At 38.6% G+C, this 17,901-nt stretch overlaps 1 protein-coding gene across 7 annotated transcripts in view; it reads right to left on the bottom strand.

Moving 5' to 3' along the window:
• Positions 1-17,901, bottom strand: part of ESR1 (estrogen receptor 1) — a 493,708-nt gene that overhangs the window by 70,070 nt on the left and 405,737 nt on the right. For all 7 annotated transcript variants that reach the window (XM_029224354.1, XM_029224355.1, XM_029224357.1 and 4 more), the window contains one exon: positions 10,115-10,253. In XM_029224354.1, the coding sequence (XP_029080187.1) occupies positions 10,115-10,253 (139 nt within the window). The remainder of the gene's footprint in view (positions 1-10,114; positions 10,254-17,901) is intronic.

Below are 17,901 nucleotides of genomic sequence, written 5' to 3'. Positions count from 1 at the left end.
CAACAAAAAGAATAAAATACCTAGGAATAAACCTACCTAGGGAGACAAAAGACCTGTATGCAGAAAACTATAAGACACTGATGAAAGAAATTAAAGATCATACAAACAGATGAGAGATATACCATGTTCTTGGATTGGAACAATCAATATTGTGAAAATGACTATACTACCCAAAGCAGTCTAGAGATTCAATGCAATCCCTATCAAATTACCAAAGGCATTTTTTATAGAACTAGAACAAAATATTTTAAAATTTCTGTGGAAACACAAAAGAGACCCCAAATAGCCAAAGCTGTCTTAAGGGAAAAAAACGGAGCTGGAGGAATCAGACTCCCTGACTTCAAACTATACTACAATGCTACAGTAATCAAGACAATACGGTTCTGGCACAAAAACAGAAATATAGATCAATGGAACAAGATAGAAAGCCCAGAGATAAACCCACGCACCTATGGTCAACTAATCTATGACAAAGGAGGCAGGGATATACAATGGAGAAAAGACAGCCTCTTCAATAAGTGGTGTTGGGAAAATTGGACAGCTGCATGTAAAAGAATAAAATTAGAACACTCCCTAACACCGTACACAAAAATAAACTCAAAATGGACTAGAGACCTAAATGTAAGGCCGGACATTATAAAACTCTTAGAGGAAAACATAGGAAGAACACTCTTTGACATAAATCACAGCAAGACGTTTTTTGATCCACCTACTAGAGTAATGGAAATAAAAACAAAAATAAACAAATGGGACCTACTGAAACTTAAAAGCTTTTGCACAGCAAAGGAAACTACAAATAAGACAAAAAGACAACCCTCAGAATGGGAGAAAATATTTGCAAATGAATCAATGGACAAAGGATTAATCTCCAAAATATATAAACAGCTCATGCAGCTCAATATTAAAAAAACAAACAACCCAATCCAAAAATGGGCAGAAGACCTAAACAGACATTCCTCCAGAGAAGACATACAGATCGCCAAGAAGCACATGAGAAGCTGCTCAACATCACTAATTATTAGAGAAATGCAAATCAAAACTACAATGAGGTACACCTCACACCAGTTAGAATGGGCATCATCAGAAAATCTACAAACAACAAATGCTGGAGAGGGTGTGCAGAAAAGCGAACCCTCTTGCACTGTTGGTGGGAATGTAAATTGATAGAGCCACTATGCAGAACAGTATGGAGGTTCCTTAAAAAACTAAAAATAGAATTACCATATGACCCAGCAATCCCACTACTGGGCATATACCCAGAGAAAACCATAATTCAAATAGACACATGCACCCTAATATTCATTGCAGCACTATTTACAATAGCCAGGTCATGGAAGCAATCTAAATGCCCATCGACAGATGAATGGGTAAAGAAGATGTGGTACATATATACAATGGAACATTACTCAGCCATAAAAAGGAATGAAATTGGGTCATTTGTAGAGACGTGGATGAACCTAGAGACTGTCATACAGAGTGAAGTAAGTCAGAAAGAGAGAAACAAATATCGTATATTAACGCATATATGTGGAACCTAGAAAAATGGTACAGATGAACTCGTTTGCAGGGCAGAAGTTGAGATACAGATGTAGAGAACCAACATATTGTCACCAAGGGGCAAAAGTGGCGGGGGGGTTGGGGGCTGGGGGGATGAATTGAGAGGTTGGGATTGACATATATACACTAATATGTATAAAATGGATAACTAAAATGAACCTACTGTACAAAATAATTAATTAAATAAAATTCAAAAAAAAAGAGAAGAAATAACATGTGTTGGTGAGGATGTGGAGAAAAGGGAACCCTTTTGTGCACTGTTGGTAAGAATGTAAATTGGGCGGCCGCTATGGAACACAGGATGGAGGTTCCTCAAAAGTTTAAGAATAGAACTACCATATGATCCAGAAATTCCTCTTCTGGGCATTTATCCAAGAAAATGAAAACACTAATTTGAAAAGATATCTGCACTTCCATGTTCATTGCAGCATTATTTACAATAGCCAAGGCAGGCATGGAAGTAATCTAAGTGTCCATCAGTGGATGAATGGATAAAGAAAAAGTTTATATATATACATATATATAATGAAATATTATTCAGCCATAAAAAGATGGCAATCCTGCCGTTTGTGATAATATGGATGGACTTTGAGGGCCTTATGCTAAGTGAAATAAGTCAGACAGTGAGAGACACATCGCAGTAGGATATCACTTATATGTGGAATCTTAGATAAAAACAAATCCACCAGGCTCAAAGATACAGAGAACAAATTGGTGGTTGCCAGAGGAGGGTGGTGGGCAAAATGGGTGAAGATAGCGAAAAGGTACCAACTTTCAGTTATAAGATAAATAAGTTCTGGGGATGGTAATGTACAGCCTCATGACTATAGTTAATAAAACTTTACTGTATATTTGAAAGTTGGTAAAAGAGTAGACCTTAAAATTTCTCGTCGTAGGAAAATGTATAACTATTTGTAGTGATGGATGTTAACTCGACTTACTGTGGTGATCATTTTATAATATCTACATATATCAACTCATACGTTGTATACATATGTTGTACAATATAATGTTATGTCAATTGTATCTCAATTTTTTAAAAAGTGATGGAGGAAGCTAAACTAGACACGAATGATGTGGGGTGTGGTGGAGGCTTGCTTATAATGTCTTGCTTTTGCCTGCATTCATTTGTACACCAATATTACTCTACCACTAGACAGTGAATTCCCTGAGGACAGGTCTGCCTCTTACACATTTTTTTCATATCCTCCAGTATTAGGCAGAACCCTAGAGACATGGACGTACTCAATAAATATCTACTGAGTTGACTTAAACTGAATCCTAACTAACACAGACTTGAAGTTGTGTTATCTCCCTTTATCAATGGATTTTAATTGCACTCATTAAACAAATGAGGATCTTTCCAATTCTGACTATGGAAAAGCAGCTGCGATTAAAGCAGATATGAGAGAGGGATTACGTGATTACCTCTATGTAGCATGTGTGACTTAAATAATATCAAGATATTTTAGAACTGTCAAAAATATTATGATGATTGTATTTTAAATCAATTAGCAAGTTTAATTGTTAACAATTTATGGCAAATGCAAAAATAATGTGGTAGGTAAACATGTAAGAAAAGTTAAATTAACCTCTTACACAGAATTAATTCTTTGGTTGGAATTATGCCTTTTCCTCTGGGGCAATTTTATATTAAGTGGATCCTTACTGTTTATAGGCTTATTCCTCTTGAGGAGTTAAAGACTTGTGGCTTAGCAGCATTTATAACATAGCACTGCTTAATTGCTTTGTTTTTAAGAAGAAATCTTGATTTGAATGTTTTGTTTTTTACCTTTTTCCAGTAGAACCCTTACAGGCGTTTTCATGATTGAAGGTCTCGTTGGTCAAATTGACTTTTTCCAAAACTCCAATATGTGTGTGTGTGTGTGTGTGTGTGTTTAATGTTTTTATTGAGATATAATTCACATATCACATAATTGACCCACTTAAAGTGTGTAATGAAATTGGGTTTTAGTCCAATAGATATTTTGATACCTTTTCAATCAGAGATAGCAGTAATATTAACAGCTTGGCTAATTTCTCTATTCTTTGGGCCTCAATTTTTCTCCTCTGCAGTTTACAGTTTCATATTCCCAGGATTTGTCATAACTCTGCACCAAAGACTTTAAAGAATCAATCAGTTGGCATCTGCTGTTGAGTAATTAAGGACTCAGAACTGGAAAGAACCAATGGATCCAGCGCCAAGAATACAAGCTGGTAAAACCCTTTGCTACCTGTATTCTCACATAATAAATAAAATATAGTATAGAAGATAACCCATCACACTACTGTACAGATTAAAGAAGTTACATGAAAGTTGGCTTCCTTTCTTTCCTTTCCTCATCCAATTCTATAAGGTAGAGCAAAAATAAAAGTTATGAACAAAGTTCTTGGGATATGAATGGGCCATATAGGGATGCAAACCAACACAAGCCTGGAAAGTTATGAGGGAATCCAGCAAAGCCACTGGAGTAACCGAAACTGTCTCCTGCCCAGGACTGACTTTGCTGAGGAGCTGATCACTCCCCGACCCACCTGCTGCCCCTACTACTATAACATCCCCCTTCAGTAGAGCATGTATTTTTCAGAGAGAAGAAATCTAAAAAGGGAATATAAAGGGAGGTCCTTCTTTTTATGCCCAAGAAACCTTTAAACAAATTACATTCTGAATTTATCAACTTATTTCCGAAATTTCTTTTTTCACTCTTCCAAGTGAAGAAAATCTGCAAAGAATTTACATCAAATTTTACACAGGAAAAAAATTTAAAAGGCCAATTAAAAAAAGGCCAGTAAAAGCATTTGCTGGAAGCATTGTTTCATTTGCATGTTTTTATCTGCATGTTTTTTTCTGAAATATTTACAATAAATAACTTGAAATGAGCATGCTCTTGCTTCTAGAAAATGACTTTTTTTTTCAGTTTAAAGTGAATTTACGGTCTGAAAACAGTCAGCTATTTAGTAGAAGAAGCAAAATGTTCTCTCCAGTGCAACAACCTGTTTTTCTCTTAAGGAAGAGAACTTATTCCTATTCCATGCCTACAAGTCAAAGAACTTTCTGTTGTCCAATATTATTTCCTACGGACAGAGCCTCCTGATGCAGGAGCGATGGAAAGAGCTAGATCAACAACCCTCTGGCCAGACGCTTGGTAGAGGGAATATTCTCCTTGTCGAATTAAGCTTTGCTTTCAAATGGATGAATAGTTTTTTCTCTCTGAGAGTGAATAGGAATCGAAAGAGAGTGCTTTGGCTTCACTGAGAAATCCGCAAATATTTCTCAGAATTTGTTAGCATGGATGGCGCCAGCAAAACAGAATTTAGACAGTGCTCTGGAAACTGGATAGTCTCACTGAACTGGCAATTCACACTGTGTCCTCTAACATCACATCTGCCTTCCAGCGATAGTAAACTTTACTCCTGCGAAAACAAAGAGATCCCACAAGGAATGACTTATATTGAACACTTTTGCTTCTGTTTTCCGTCTCTGTTTTTCCAGGGTGAGCACTCAAGCAGGACTAAACGAAGAGGTGCATTCCTAGTTGACACAGAGGACATATTTTGTGTTTTCTGGTGCCAAAACACACCAAGGGATTAGGTGCTAGAATGGAAAATGAGATTTCTCCATTTCCTGATTACTTTCACAGGTGTTCTTATTATCTTTAACTTCCCTCCTATAAAATACACACACACACTGAGAGAAATTACTGGGTTCTCTATTAATACCTGATAACAAGCTTTATTTCTTGGTTTTCACAGGAAGAGAAGACTGCATTAAGTGCTTGGGACTCAGTGCTGCAAGATACAGGGAAGAACTGGAAACTGTGGGTAGGCTAAGTGGCAAGGATAAAATTAGCCTTCAAGCACATGACTACCAGGAAAGCTATAAACTACCAGAATCAAGATATCATGGGTTATCATCGGGAGTAAATCAAGCAATAACTCTTTTGAAATGGATGCTAGATAGGAAATACAGTCCTCTGCTCACAAGTGTGGGATGGTAATCCAGCAATTTTTTTATATTCCTATAATCACTAAACCCCATTTGCCAATACTAACATTTGAGTAATTACAAGGGAAGACTAAGGTATATTCTGTCCTCTTGATAGCCTTGGAAAGCACAAGTGCCTGGATTTGCAAAGAAGGCTTAAGAAAACAGGATATCATTATAATCTATCACAGATAAACCCTTGTCTCTAGTTAGCAACGTTGATAATCCCTGGGTGACAGGACTCCTTGGGACTTCTGGCTTTCCCTTGTCCCCAGGTCTATGCAGATGTAAACACCCTATGGAGGCCGACTTTGCAAAGGTAGTATCACCGAGCCTGAGATAAAATAAAAATGATGCAGCAAACGTTCATCTTTTGCTTACCAGCTCTCAAATACTTGGCTTTGAAACTCATGGATTTCTACATTTTGTTACAAAAAATGTTTACAATGTGCAAAAGGATGGGAAAAGAGCAAAAGGGAGATCAAGGTGACTGATGTTAATCAGAAAGCTGAATGTTATCAAAAGGGCTGGGAGCCTGCAAGGCGAAAACATAAACAGTGCTCTCAACTATCACTCAAAAGTCATCTTCCAGATGTATAAAATTTCAAATGGGTTGCTGGTCACAATATTTTTTACTGTTATGCATATATCAATGTCAGCAAAAGCAGTTATCTTCTCATACCAAGAGAGTAATTTAATAATATTGAAATTTTATAATATTTAGGTACATGTTAATAATTAGAAAAATATAGAAAATTATATACTATAGACCATATTTTAAAAAATAATATTATTTATATAATTTATATTTATTTATATATTTTTCTAATCATTAACATGATTAGAAATGTATGTATGTAAATGTTCTTAAACATATTAAGACCTGGAGGATTTTACTCCATAGTGGGTCTAGTGATGGAAGAAAAATAAGATCCTCTGTTTATCTTCATTCGGAATTTAACAGGTTTGTGGAATATAAGCAGAAGTATAAGCATAAGCCAAATGCACTTAGTAATTTAAAAAATCCTTTCGAAACAGATGTATCTTAATTTCTTCGAAGTCTAGAAGGGTCTAAGCCAGGAATTAAGTAGCCCTGAACAAGAAGTCAGTGAGTTTGATGACAAGAACAGTTGAAATGACCATCAGAAGACGTGGCTTCTCCTGACTATACCATGAGCCACCGGGGGACCCTGGCCAGTGCAATTAACAAACACTTATCGGGGATCATGGAAGACTTTGTTCATTGGAGGGAACAAAAAGGCGAACAAGATCTGGTTCCTGCCTGTATGAAGTTCATGAGCTGAAAGGGAAGATAAGACATACAGTCATAACTTACAGGTGGCAGAAGGAGAATAAGAGAAGCAGAAACCAAACCCCATGAGAACATAGACAAAGAAAAGGCTACTTTCTGGCTAAAGAGGAGAGAGTTTGGAGGAAGGTTTTCCGGAAGAGTAACATCTGAAATGGCCTTAAAGAAGGTCCCAAGATTCTGACAAGGAATCCTAAAGGTACAGGGCCTTTCAGAAGCAGTGGAAAAAAACCTTGAAGAGTGAAGTCAAGTTCGTGGCTCTCAGGCTGCAGTCAGGGCCCAGGTGTTTGTTAGCCTGGAAAAGAGCTCACCAGGCTCACTTAATCCCCAGAACTCCATTTTGGACCCAAAGCCACTGGCCTTCCTCATTACATCATCTGACCCGCTCTGTTGATGTCTGTGTCTGCGACACTTGCAACAGGGATTCATAATCATCAAGGTAAGAAGTCTAGACGGTACTTTCTAAAGAAGGCAGAGAGCCAATGGAAGCTGAATCAGAAAGCATCAGGATCACAGCTGTGCCTTAGAAAGAAGCCTCTGGCAGCCCTGTGGGAAGAGACTGAAGGAAAGAGGGCCGGTGGCCGAGAAAGACAGTGCTGGAGAGGCAAGCCTTTGGGGAGGGCTGACTGTGCTAGGAGGGACCTGTGCTAGGGGAGGAATGGCGACAAAGGGGAGGTGTGGATTTCAGAAACAGGGCAGGAAGGACTTGACAGTTAACTGGATAATCTGGTGCAGGGAGTGGAATCCACGGTTAACTTGAACTTGACAGCTTCAGTGTCTAGCTGAATACCACTAATAGAAAAAAAGAAAAGGAACAAACGTGGTGAGGAAGATAATGTATTCAATACTGCGAGTCTGAAGAGCTTATAGGATTTTGAAATGGGAAAATCTAGAGTAGTCGTTCTCAACCAGGGACAATTCTGTGCCTCCCTTCTCCCCACACATACACAGGGGACATTTAGAAATGTCTGGAGACATTTGGGGTTGTCATCTCTGGGGAAAGAGATGCTGCTACGAGAGCATCTAGTAGGTTAAGTCCAGGAATGCTGCTAAACATCCTAAAATACACAGGACAGTCCCCCACAAGAAAGAATAATCCAACCAAAAATGTCAATAGTGCAGAAGTTGAGAAATCCTGGTCTAGAGGTAGTAGGAACTTCCTATCTGGAATTTTAGAAGGGAGGAATGGAGAGAAATGAGAACTCTTATTCACTGACACTGCAGTGAGAAACATGGGAGAAAATTAAGCACACTGACAGTGTGTGGAAAAGAAAGGCAGGTGGTTGATAAGATCCTGCACAATATCACCTTGCTGGCAAAATGAGTTTCATCGGGGTGAGGTGATGTCACAAACACTTTCATATCTAAAATGCAATGACTGATGATTGCTCTCAGGAAGTGTGTACCTAGGAAGGTAAACATGGATGAGGTAGTAAATCATGGAACACATCAACTCAGTCAGGAATGTCCCCAATATCCTAAACCCTGAAGACACCTTCCAGTCTACTGTGGAGAAACACTGTACGTGGTCTATGATTTTCATCTGCAAATTTATTATAACTTGGTCATGGAACGACATGACTGTAACAGAAAAAATTGAAAAGCAGCAGAAGAAAAAGGAGGAGGAGAAAGAAAAGGAGGAAGAGGAGATAGGCCGGAAAAAAAAAAAAGAAGTAAAGAGGAAGCGAAGGAAAACAGGAAAAAAGAGGTGGAAGGGAAAAATGACAAGAGAAACAAGGGAAGGGAAGGGAAAGGAAGGAAAAGAAGTGAAGAAGCACTGTAGAGACATCCTCTAAAAGGCAGGCTAAATACCGTGCGAGGGCAGTTCTACGGAACCAGACCAGTGGCCGCTCTCGATCAGTCCACAAAACTGTGATACGGGACTATATTCCATGGAAAGAAAGAGCTGCTTCTTGAACAGCATCATCACTGTTGATGACACTATAATAACACAAAATGATGAAAGAGTAACCAATACGTATACAATTCTCCAGTATTTAAATAAATAAATGTTGCCAGAACTCTGTTCCAGGCGGCTTGGCAGGTGTAGGGCAGGAAGCCAGAGCAGGACAGGAGATGAGGGGGCAGCGTGGTGCTCCGAAAGGAAGGAAAGCCCAAAGATGCATCGCGTGCAACCTGGCAGCCTTGGACTGATGAGCAGAGGCAAAAAAAGTCTGCAAGAAACAACTACAAGATGGATCGTTCCCATTCAAATGATTATGTCGTCCATAAAGACAAGGTGCATCTGGTAACAAAAGGTCACAGCAGCAGACCAGAGAAGGCATTGCTGTTGAGGAAAGAGTGTGAAGGACGCGTGCACAGGGCAGGAGCCAACATGAGTGTGCCAGAGACAGACAGATCTTGAATTCCAATTCTGGCTCACCATCGGCTAGCTCAATGCTCTTTGCAAGTAGCAGAATGTCTCTGAAACTTAGCATCCTTTCTGGTAAAACGTGAATGATAAGGCTTCCCAGGAGCACTGTGATGATTAAATGAGATCATGTATGTAAAGTATTCAGCACAGCAGCTGGTGCTGGGTAGGGACTCTGTTAGTGGTAGCTGCTGTTAAATAATGTCTAAATTCGATTACTCTAAGCAATGACTGAATAAGAAAGAATAGGACCCACATTCCAAGTCAACCCAAATAGAATACATGAAATAAGGTGGCACATTTGAAAACTGAAATCTTCATTTTCTAAAATAAGCAAGTTAACTTGTATGAATTCATAAAACTGGAAGTGGCCTTCAGAACTCTGTTCAAATTTCTTCATTTACTGATGGCAAAATTGGAAAAGGAAATGAAAAGACTATTGTGGTTTGGATGTACATGAGCCAAAAAAAGATTTTAATTAAAGGAAAGTTACTCATCATTCTTTTATATAACACAAGATGAAGGTGAAGTTAGAAAATTACAGTTCACAATTTTGTAAATACACACAAATACATATGTGTATATATATTGATACATACATATGTGTATATATATTGATACAGGCATATATGTATATATAAATATACACACACATATACAATATACACGTATGTTTTAGAAATGAGAGAGCTAATCTGGGGAGACATCAGGCAGACAGTTATCCTTAGCCTTCTGTGAACTCGACTACCCTACATCACCCGAATCCACCCATTTGTAAGTATATTTGATGAAGTTCTTGGAAGCTTCGTGCAATGCTGAATAAAGGAGCTTCAGGATCAGACTGGTGATTATCAAGAATGTGCTTCCCCCAAGCTACAGCCAGGTCACTCACCTGTCCAGGAGCAAGTTAGGAGCAAACAGGAGCTTCCCTGGGTGCTCCATGGAGCGCCAGACAAGACCAATCATGAGAATCTCTAGCCAGGCACATTCCAGAAGGTGGACCTGATCATGGAGGGTCAAATCCACAAATCCTGAAACAAGACAAGAAAACCCTGCTGACTCAAATGAAAAGTAATGCAACCAGGGATTTGAAGTGGTAGGGTCTATTTTTTATTAGATGGGAAAACATAAATTAGAAGCACACAGTAGGAAAGTCAAGTAACTATTTTTTAAACCTAGCATATCAGTGAACTTTACTGTGGCATTTTTTTAATGTCTTAGTGTCATATCTACAGAAATATACTAACTTAAGCAACCCACTTAGTTTTCTATAAAGTTCTGAACTTAGTGTTAAAATGTGTATGCTTTTTACTTAGACATTTCTAATAGCCCTATGTGATCATTACATTTCATTTCTGTTTCAGCTGAAGACATTTAGGTGCAAGAAATTTAAATTACTTGCCCTAAACCAAATAGGAATTGGAGCACAGGCAGGACCAAAGTCACTAAATTTCTACCTCTTTGCTTCATCACCAAGCCATGCTCTTTTTTTCACACCATGGAAAAGAAAGACTAATACAGTAGAATGTGTAAATAAATCACTCGGGAGAGAATGAGTCAGATGAATAAAAGTGACATTATGGTTACTTCTGGTAATAAACACTAAAAAGTGCCCTTGTTTTCCAATGGTGTATTGGGAGAGTAAAGCTTTCTCCAGTCATCACTGACAATATGGTGGATGCCTAACAGTAATAATAATAGTGAGAAGAAGGAGGGGGAGAAGGAGAAGAAGGGGAAAGAACAGGAAGATCAATTGATTGAGCCTTTACTATGGGTTAGAAGCGATGCTAAGTACTTCCCATACCAATTTTTAAAGTATTTATTAACACAATAATTCTCAGAGGTAGGAACTCACGGGGATATCATTTTACAGATAAGGAAACAGATGGTCAGAGAGCTTATATACTAGTTAAGGTCAGAGATGGAAATATAATCTCCAGAACCTACGCCCTTGACCACAAGTGACAGTACTTCTTATGTGCTGCAATTAATTGTAGACTTTGGATCAAGTGACTAAATAAATCTAACCACACAAATTAAGACATGCCAGAGTGACAAGGGCATTTCGTAAACAAGATGTCCATAAAGTTTGCTCCTTTCCAAATTGGTTCCCTGTTCTTTTGTCCTGAGGTACCCCCATCACATTTCCTTCCTCTCTCTTTCTGCCCTCAACCCTTTGTTCTCTCTTATCCATGAGATGGGTCTAGGAATCCCATTTTTCTTTGTCCTCTTCTTTAATTTTTTCTCACTAATATTATACTTTTATTAGTTATCTATACTTGTATTTACTAAAAAGCCAAAATGTAAGTTCATTTTCCTTAAGCAGTAGTAGTGATGGTTTGCCTACTGAATGTTTCTTCTTGGGGGTGTTGATTAAAGAATCAGCATTAAACAATTAGCTCATCATTTCTTATATACTTAAGTGCCATCTTTCATATAATCCTTACCACCAAGTAGATGATGATCCGCATAGAGAAACCCAAGGTGGAGAAAGACCTCAGAGTGTAAGCCCCCTCTAGCCACCATCCCATAACCAAGCCTCATTAATTCTATCTTTGAAGTAACCATAAAATTCTTTTTCTCCTTTCTATATTTCCACCATTACTGCATTTATTTAATTCTCCGAGAGTCTCTCATCTTTTTGCCTTCTTTAACTCAGCATAATTATGTTAAGACTTACCTATGTTGTTACATGTATAGATAGTTGATTCTTTTCATTGCTGAGTGGTATTCCACTCAGCAATAAAGAATAGTTGATTCTTTTTATTGGATATAGCCAATAAATAAATACAATTTATCCTTTCATTGGATATTTGATTAACTTCAGGCTATTACAAATAAAATTGCCATGAGCAATCTATGTACAATTTTTTGTATGGACATATGCTTTCATTTCTCCTGGGTAAATATTTAAGTGTACTATGGCTGGATTATAAGGTAGGTATACAGTAGGTATATGTTTAACTTTTTAAGAAACTGCTATACTGTCTTCAAAAGTGATTGTTCCATTTTACAACCCCGACAGCAACGGACGATAGTACCAGTCTCTCCACATCCCCAGCCAATACTTAGTATGGTCAGTCTTTTTCATGTTAGACATTCTAGTAGATGTACAGAGGTATCACACTGGCACTGTGATTTTAATCTGCATTTCCCTAAGGACTAATGATATTGAGCATCTTTTCATGTGCTTCTAACAGATCATTATCTTACACTATATTCGCATTAATTATGCATGTGTCTGTAAATCCTTCTAGACTAGGTACTCATTAGAAGCACAAAATGCATAATTCTATCAAATTCTGCTTTTGTAACGTCTAAATTTATTGCACCTTCTGCTACATCGTCCAGCCATGCCAAGGCCAATTAAAGTGTAGCATTTATCAGAGCAAGTGTCTTCCCACTGGAAAGGGCGGGTTTCAGTCACACAAGGCAGGACTTGCAACTGGAGAGAAAATGGGCAGTTCTGTTCATAAGAAAAACTAAGGGATTAAAAACAGTGACTGGGTTTCAGGACTCCTGGGAAGAAAAAGGAACAGATATCCCTACACCTTGGAACTGTTTACCTATAGCGTGCTTTGGGTCAAAATGGACTAGCCTTGCTCTGGAAGAAGCACTGCCTAAGGCAGCAAGAAAGGCTTCTCTTTCTCAGTAGTCAACGTCTAATGGGATAAACCATCTCCAGTGAGCAGTGTTTATAAGGAAAACTCACAGGGAAGTTTCAATTCTTTAAGATTTCATCCCAATTTTTCAGATAAAGTCTCATAATAGCAATATAAACCTACCCTATAAATCAAACTCACTTTCAGAAATGTTAACATTTGAGAGGTATTTTCTCTCTTCTCATGACATTGCCTGTTTGATGTGGAAAAAAAAAAGTAATCCTGTGATAATGTCACCCATAATGAAACCTACACAATGTAATTCAATACCCTCCATAAGCCCCAAACAATCACGCAGGATGACATTTAGAGGGTATCTCGAGAGAGAACTGCAGCCATGTAACCAATCAATTTTGGAAAACCAAAGGAGCATTTTCTGGTAGCAACCTTACATATTAAACTGAATCATACTTTTTAATTCTCACGTCAAAACTTCAGTGCTATTTAAGTCGGACAGTTTTAGTGGTTTTGGGGGAGTCTCAGAAGCTCACCATAACCATTTGTACCACAGAGGTCTGGTGATTATGAAATCTGTCTGAAGTATGTCTGTTAGTGACAGTTTTCAGTCTGAATCCAGCAGAATTGCTGGGTCCTTCTGTTGAAATGATGTAGATCTCTCAGAAAGGAATAGTCTCTTTAATTATCTTTCCCAGCTGTGCATATCACCTGCAGACAAGGGTTATTGTGTCTCTTCCAAAGTGTCCTCTGCAAGTTCCTGGGGCAAGGCTGCAGGGAGTGTGCAAAAACTTTCAATTAACCTTCTCAGTGAATGTGAGGGCTACTGAAGGAAGTTACTGGATGGAGTGTCTCTTCCAATATACTGATCTCAATATTATTTTAACCACACAGGAGCTGCATGCTCTTTTGGTGTAGAATAAATGTCCTTTAATACTCTCAATTCATATACCGTGAAGAAAAATAATGTAATAAATCCCAAACAAAATTATACTGGGCCAACTATCTATAGACACCGAGTTTCAACCCTTTGGCTTATTTTCCTTCAAAACAGGAAGAATAATCTATTATGCTACTTCAGCTGAATCTGCTATCATAACTTAGAGGCATGCAACAATGCCTTTCTTGAACACTTGAAAGTGTGGCCAGTATGAAGGTAGGAGCTAGCAGCATCTAGGGGATATGAATAGAGGCATCAGTGACAGAACTTCTTACAGGTGACACAGTGAGACATGATTTACCCCTCATCACTTAGGGACTCTCATTTAGTGCCAGTGGCAAGGGGTCTTCAGGGCTGTGGAATCCACACCAGTGGGGTAGAATGCATACCTCAAAAGTAGTAACAGTAGTTTATTGAGACCAAGTGAAGTCAGCTGCAAGGAAATCTCACTTTATAAAATAAAATTTTAAGAGAAAGCGAACATGAGCCTTTTTCTCTAGTCTGCACTTACAGGTCTAGTAATAGAGTATCCAGAGATAGGATATACTGGAAACAGACAGAAATGCTTCAAGTCCTGTTCGCCACCTGTTATGTGGGCAGGGATCTGATGAAGTTGAGGAAGGCCTCTTTCAGAGAAAAAGAGTCTCTCCATACAGAAAAGCAGCTTGTTATTTCCAGTCTCGTCACCAAGTAAAGATATTTCTGCCTTCTTTCTTCGTTATAAGGTAACTGTTTTGCCTCCGAGATTTTCCACTGCGTTTTGACTGTGAAAGGAGCTCGTGGCCTGTCTTCCCCCCTCCCTTGGGCCTCATGAGATCCTAAGCCCTCTTCCCCACTCTGCTAGGGACTGCCATACTAATTGCTTAATTTGCCTTGGCACACAGGAGATACTTAAAGCTTTACCCACTCTTACTGGGTGTGGCAAGACACGGCAAAGTGTGCCGAGAGCCTGAGGCAAAATGACTAATATAATATGAATGCCCCTTAAGTTCTGCAGTGCTGTTGAGTAAAAGATAAACCAGAGTGGGTCTTCAGTAGAGGCATGAGAAAAAAAATGAGGGCTACAGTAATTGTATTTCTTATTTCCATGGAATACAACCTATATGTTATAGATGCAAAACAAAGTAGAATCTCTGTGAAGAAAAAAGCAACTTTTTCCTGGGGAGCAGTTCAAAACTAGAAGCCAGGTGGTTGGTTCCCTTAGTAAATCCACTGGAAAAATATTAGTTTCCTGACCTTCAAAAAATTAATCATGTTCTCAGTCATATGATGACCCCAATGTTCTCCAAAATGTCAGTTATATTGCCCATTGCATTCTTTCTGTTTTGCCTTAACTCAGTGAAAGAAGATTTAAATAATTCATCTATTTTCCCCTTGATGCCAAAATAAAATAAGGGTTTTTTTTTTAAAAAAAAGAAAGAAAGAACATATGGAACATGAGATTGTAGCATAAATCAGCTACAAACTGAATAAAACTTGGGATTTCTGAGAGAAAGCCTGTAGAACAGATAATGTCAGAACAACCTAGATCCCAGCTCAGATGCTAAGCAGTCTTCACATCCTCCATTTTGCTGTTGTTTTTTTTTTTCTTTTTCTCCACAAGATAGTAACTTAATGCCATACTATGAACCATGTACCTCATGGTATAGTTGACTATAACCTCCCTCCTCCAAATAAAAATATGGAATCTCCTTTATATGCAGCCTCATTATAGAGAGGCCCATTAGAACTGTGATTCTCATTCTCTAACACTTTAAGATGTCTCCGTAACATATAAGCATTGAAAAATTCTTTTCAAAGAAATGAGTTTAGTCCATTTAAATAAATAATGTAATATACCACTCTTACCAAATATGTACCACTGTTATAGAATAAAATGGTATGAGACTATCACTTGTTTAGACATACTGAATCACGGTGCAAGAACATGGGCCTCCTACCAAGCCTGCCCCACATCACATCCCTGTGTATTCTGGCTTTCCTCCGCTATAATAAAAGGAAGTGTTCCCAGGCCCCCTCTGGCAAACATCACCTATCCAAAGCCATTATGCAAACACCGTAGTCAATATCCACCTTGCCAATACCAAGCAGACACTTTCCAGAGGCTACAACGTCCTCACCCTCAGGCCTGATTATTAGGTACTTCCAAGTCACTTCCCAAGATGTAACTTTTTGGAAGGTATACACCCTCCCTTCTCCCCCAACAGAATGAGGAGGACAGAAGTAATTAAAAGACAATGAACCAAAAAGACACGTAGACCTGGCTTGAAATTATTCTGTGGCCCACGGCCAGTTACTTAAGGTCTCTGAAAGCTCTTCCCATCTGTAAAATAATCACTTTGGGTTATTGTAAAAATTAAGGAGTTAGCAGATGTCTCAGTACCAGAGTGGCTACTCAATGAACATTTGTACTCTTCCCTACTTCATCCCAACAGGCTGGAACTTCTGTCCAGTAGAAGGGAAGACCACTTTTGCAAAGTACCAAGAGAAATGTTTGGTTTTAAAATATTGGAGATTTAGAACTTCAAACTTAAATAGAGCACTTTGTGTTTGCCCTAAATCATGATGTCATGTTGTGTTTTCTGTTTATTTTTTCTTTTTATTTATATGTAAAAAATAACCTAATAAAAAGGATAAAAGACTTCCTGGACATCAAACAGTTCTTACAAAACAACATTTTCATGATTTAAAAGTGGAGGGAACATGAGCATGTGGGTTATATTTCTCCTAAAATACATATGTGAAAAAATGAAAAAAGAAAGCACGTTTGGGCTTTTATTATACTCAAAGCATTTCAAGATGTTTAGCAAATCCAGAATGCAGCTGTCCTCATGCCCCCCTCCCTGACCAGCCCCAATATAAGTGGCCCATGGCTTTCTATTGAACTCAGCAGACCTCCACTGAGGTCCTTTGTTGCTCCTTATTTGCCTTGGGGTAGAGAGAATGAATCTTACCCTGAGGTGACTACATGCATTGGGAAATAAAGTGGTATTCTCAAGGCAATGATAAGCAATAAAAACCAGTGGTAAGTGAAGAACTGAATGTGACAAAGTTGACGTTTTTAAAATCTGTCACGTTTAGCATAGTTGACAGCCAAATTAATTTGAGTAAAGATCGAAGAATTCAGTCCAGAGGTTTTAAAATAAACAAAGGTACTGCCTTTTAAAATTACTGGAGCGCCCTTCAAACACCCCTTACTTAGAAGACCGTATGTTGAAAGAATTACAGGTGATGAAAGTCATGATATCTATACAGATGCACGAACTTTCCCATCTCGACTCTGCAGACTGACGAGAGGGTCATGTTTTAGCTGACACTGTATGATGAAGATGCTATGACATCATTACTAATCCCTTCAGCACAGTGCAGCAGAGCTTAACACATTTTACTCTGTGACTTATTTTTACGTGTACAGATTCAAAGGAGGGGTTTCTAAGGCACATCCAAAAGAAAAACCAACACCGCTGTCTGCGGTTATTCTCCTTCTTCCCCAGTTTTATCTGAATGAAAGACAAACAACAGAGAGCTTGCTTGGGAGGATCTGAGATATTTCCCAGACATCTCTCTTACAATGCATACATGAGAGATAAACTAAATGCAGAAAACTGTCCTTCCTCTGAAAAGATCTTAGGTATAATGAGTAGGTTACTCACTGAGAAAGGATATCCAAAGACAACACTGGCTTCAAGTTTGCTCAATTGTTGCTTGGTTTTCTGTTTTTGTTTTTTGTTTTTTTTTTTTTGCGGTACGCAGGCCTCTCACTGTTGTGGCCTCTCCCATTGTGGAGCACAGGCTCCGGACGCGCAGGCTCAGCGGCCATGGCTCACGGGCCCAGCCCCTCCGCGGCATGTGGGATCTTCCCGGACCGGGGCACGAACCCCTGTCCCCTGCATCGGCAGGCAGACTCTCAACCACTGCACCACCAGGGAAGCCCTGATCTCACTTTTGCCTGTACTGTTGAATTACTAGGCACCTTGTATCAGACTTTGCAAAGTAGATAGAGGAATAAATCATTAAAATATGTATACTTGTTTTCACACACACATAATTATCCTTTTTTTCCCCTCCTTTTAGCAATAAGTAAGGTATGTGATGATAGATAAAGTCAGGAGAAAAGAACTA

The sequence above is a fragment of the Monodon monoceros genome, unplaced genomic scaffold (genome assembly GCF_005190385.1).
Source record: "Monodon monoceros isolate NGI ecotype Baffin Bay Population unplaced genomic scaffold, NGI_Narwhal_1 Super_Scaffold_15, whole genome shotgun sequence".
Taxonomy (NCBI): domain Eukaryota; kingdom Metazoa; phylum Chordata; class Mammalia; order Artiodactyla; family Monodontidae; genus Monodon; species Monodon monoceros.
The sequence above is the reverse complement of the archived record's forward strand: the minus strand, read 5'-3'. Positions and strand labels throughout refer to the sequence as shown.